This window comes from Nicotiana tabacum, chromosome 19 (assembly GCF_000715075.1).
Source record: "Nicotiana tabacum cultivar K326 chromosome 19, ASM71507v2, whole genome shotgun sequence".
In the NCBI taxonomy this organism is placed as follows: domain Eukaryota; kingdom Viridiplantae; phylum Streptophyta; class Magnoliopsida; order Solanales; family Solanaceae; genus Nicotiana; species Nicotiana tabacum.
In genome coordinates this window covers 137,125,828-137,128,265 of record NC_134098.1, presented here as the reverse complement: position 1 = coordinate 137,128,265, position 2,438 = coordinate 137,125,828, and the positions used below count along the sequence as shown (strand labels likewise).

General features: G+C 34.0%; 1 protein-coding gene across 1 annotated transcript; it reads left to right on the top strand.

The window, feature by feature from the left end:
• The first annotated feature begins 220 nt into the window (after nt 1-220).
• LOC107815314 (vacuolar iron transporter homolog 1) lies at nt 221-1,392 on the top strand. Its single transcript, XM_016640873.2, has one exon. The coding sequence runs from the start codon at nt 481-483 to the stop codon at nt 1,138-1,140; it is 660 nt and encodes a 219-aa protein (XP_016496359.1). The 5' UTR covers nt 221-480; the 3' UTR covers nt 1,141-1,392.
• Nucleotides 1,393-2,438: the final 1,046 nt, after the last annotated feature.

Sequence of the window (2,438 nt, the reverse complement as noted above, 5' to 3'; positions counted from 1 at the left end):
TCATATTACCCTGCTCGGTAATAGAGTATATACTTTCATTTGATTATAAAAAAGGTACGAAACAGATGTAAAGACTAGAAAAAAGGAACACTAAAGTTCTAAACCATAAACGAAGAGTTCTCAAATTAAACTTTGCTACGTTCTTAATCACATTCCTTGCATACAATATGATTACACTTATTCTGATAATCTTTACGTCCAGCTCATCAACACCCATATGATTTATTCGAATTTTCATCTCACACATACTAGCCTTAAACATCAAAATTACAAAAAGGAATCATAAAAACCACTAGAAATTAATGTGAATGCATCAGATTCCTTTACATAAAGAGTACTCCACTAATTAAAACATCTTCATATATCTCTCCACATTATGTCCTATAAATATCACCACCCTGGCGTGTGCCCTCCACACTTCTCCTTATCCTTTACACAACACAAAGTTATAAGCTTAATTTTCTCATTTTTTTTCCTTTCATGGCGTCCATAACAAATAGCCAAGAATTAGCCAAAAATAATGACATAGAGAAACAATCCATGCAAGTAGATCAAAATCTTGATGAGGTTGAGATAGCCGTAGATTACTCCAAAAGAGCACAGTGGCTTAGGGCTGCAGTTTTAGGTGCAAATGATGGTTTACTCTCAACTTCATCTCTAATGATGGGAATTGGGGCTGTAAAACAAGACGCAAAGGCCATGATCCTCACCGGAATCGCCGGTCTCGTGGCCGGAGCTTGTAGCATGGCCATAGGAGAATTTGTCTCCGTTTATTCACAATATGACATAGAAGTGTCACAAATGAAAAGAGAAAATAATGCAAGTACACATGAGTTAGAGGAAAAAAAGAAGAAGTTGCCAAGTCCATTACAAGCTGCAGCAGCATCTGCTTTTGCATTTGCAATAGGTGCAATAGTACCTTTGTTGGCTGCTGCTTTTGTTAAAGATTATCATGTGAGGTTAGGGATTGTAGTGGCTGCTGTAAGCTTTGCACTTTTGATGTTTGGAGGGTTAGGTGCATACTTAGGGAATGCACCACTAATGAAGTCTTCATTGAGAGTGTTGATTGGAGGTTGGTTGGCTATGGGAATCACATTTGGACTAACCAAATTAGTTGGTGTTACTGGACTCTATGGTTAAATATTAACCATAGACTTTGATTTGCCTTTACATAAATTTTTCCATTGAAATATATTAAGGTAATGTCCCAGTACCTAGATTTGTTGTTCCTTTTTATTTTTTAATATATTATAACATGTATTTTGAGTGGGGGAGTTTTAGTTCTTCTATGGGTCCTCGACTCCATATACATGTCAATTTGATGCAGCATGTAATGAAAGAATCCGCTTGTTATCCTTTTAACATATAAGTAGTGCTGAGTGTTCCAAATAATCTGCATTCATATTTATACTCCCAATCCCTGTCTTTTATTTTTTATTTGATAAAGGTGCTTCTCAAGCCAATTTACGTATATTTCGACTATGTTAGCAAGCAGCTTGTTACTTTTGGATAATTTTATTTAACAAGGCATTTAGTTAGATAGAAAAAAAAAATCACCTAGTGACAATTTTTGTCTCTATTGAAATTTTATCTATTTCTACCCACTTCATTATTCGCTATTAAGTTACACCTTCAAGTGTCCAATCCCTTCTTTTTATTACCAATCTGGGATTATTATTTCAGCGACTTTTTTATTTCCCTTTTTTTAAAATCATTGTTGTGGCAAAAGGAGGGGAAAAAGCTTTTTTGCCACGCTAATAAAAGGAACAAAAAATCCCATAGATTACATAGTTTATCGGATGTGACCAAAGGGACAATAACCGAGTAGGGTTATTGCTTAAAATTTGGTGTTTTCTCAATATTTTAAGCAATCAACGAAATAATTTTTTTGGATACAATAATATGAATTTGTTCGAATTCACTTTCGCATTTGATAATAACAGTAAAAGTAACTTTTCATTTTCAAGAAAAGAGTTGTTAGATGTTTGCCTTGATTTTCTTATCATATTTGATTCTTTTATTTTTGAAGGAAGGGTAACATATTTACCATAATTGATTTTTTTTTTTACGAAAAGGAAAATAAAATTCTTTCATATTCGGCTAATCCTTTTTCTCGGAGGAAAATGTTTTAGACTTATAAATTGAGGATATCCTTCCTTCTCATTCAGTAGCATCCACAATATAGCCATATGGGATTTGAGAGTTGTATTTAAGGGGAGAACTTTACGGGACAAGTGTTAGTGTGTCACTTGTGTTTGCCTCTTCGTGAGATTGTTCTCTCGATATTTTGTACTCTCTTTTATATAGTGGATTGTTCATCTCCGTCGTAGACATAGGTCAATTGACCGAACCACGTTTAATATTTGTGTCTCTTTGGTATATATCTCTTTTGTTCTTTGATTTATCATCGTTCAAGGTTTGTTTTACTAGTTTCCGCA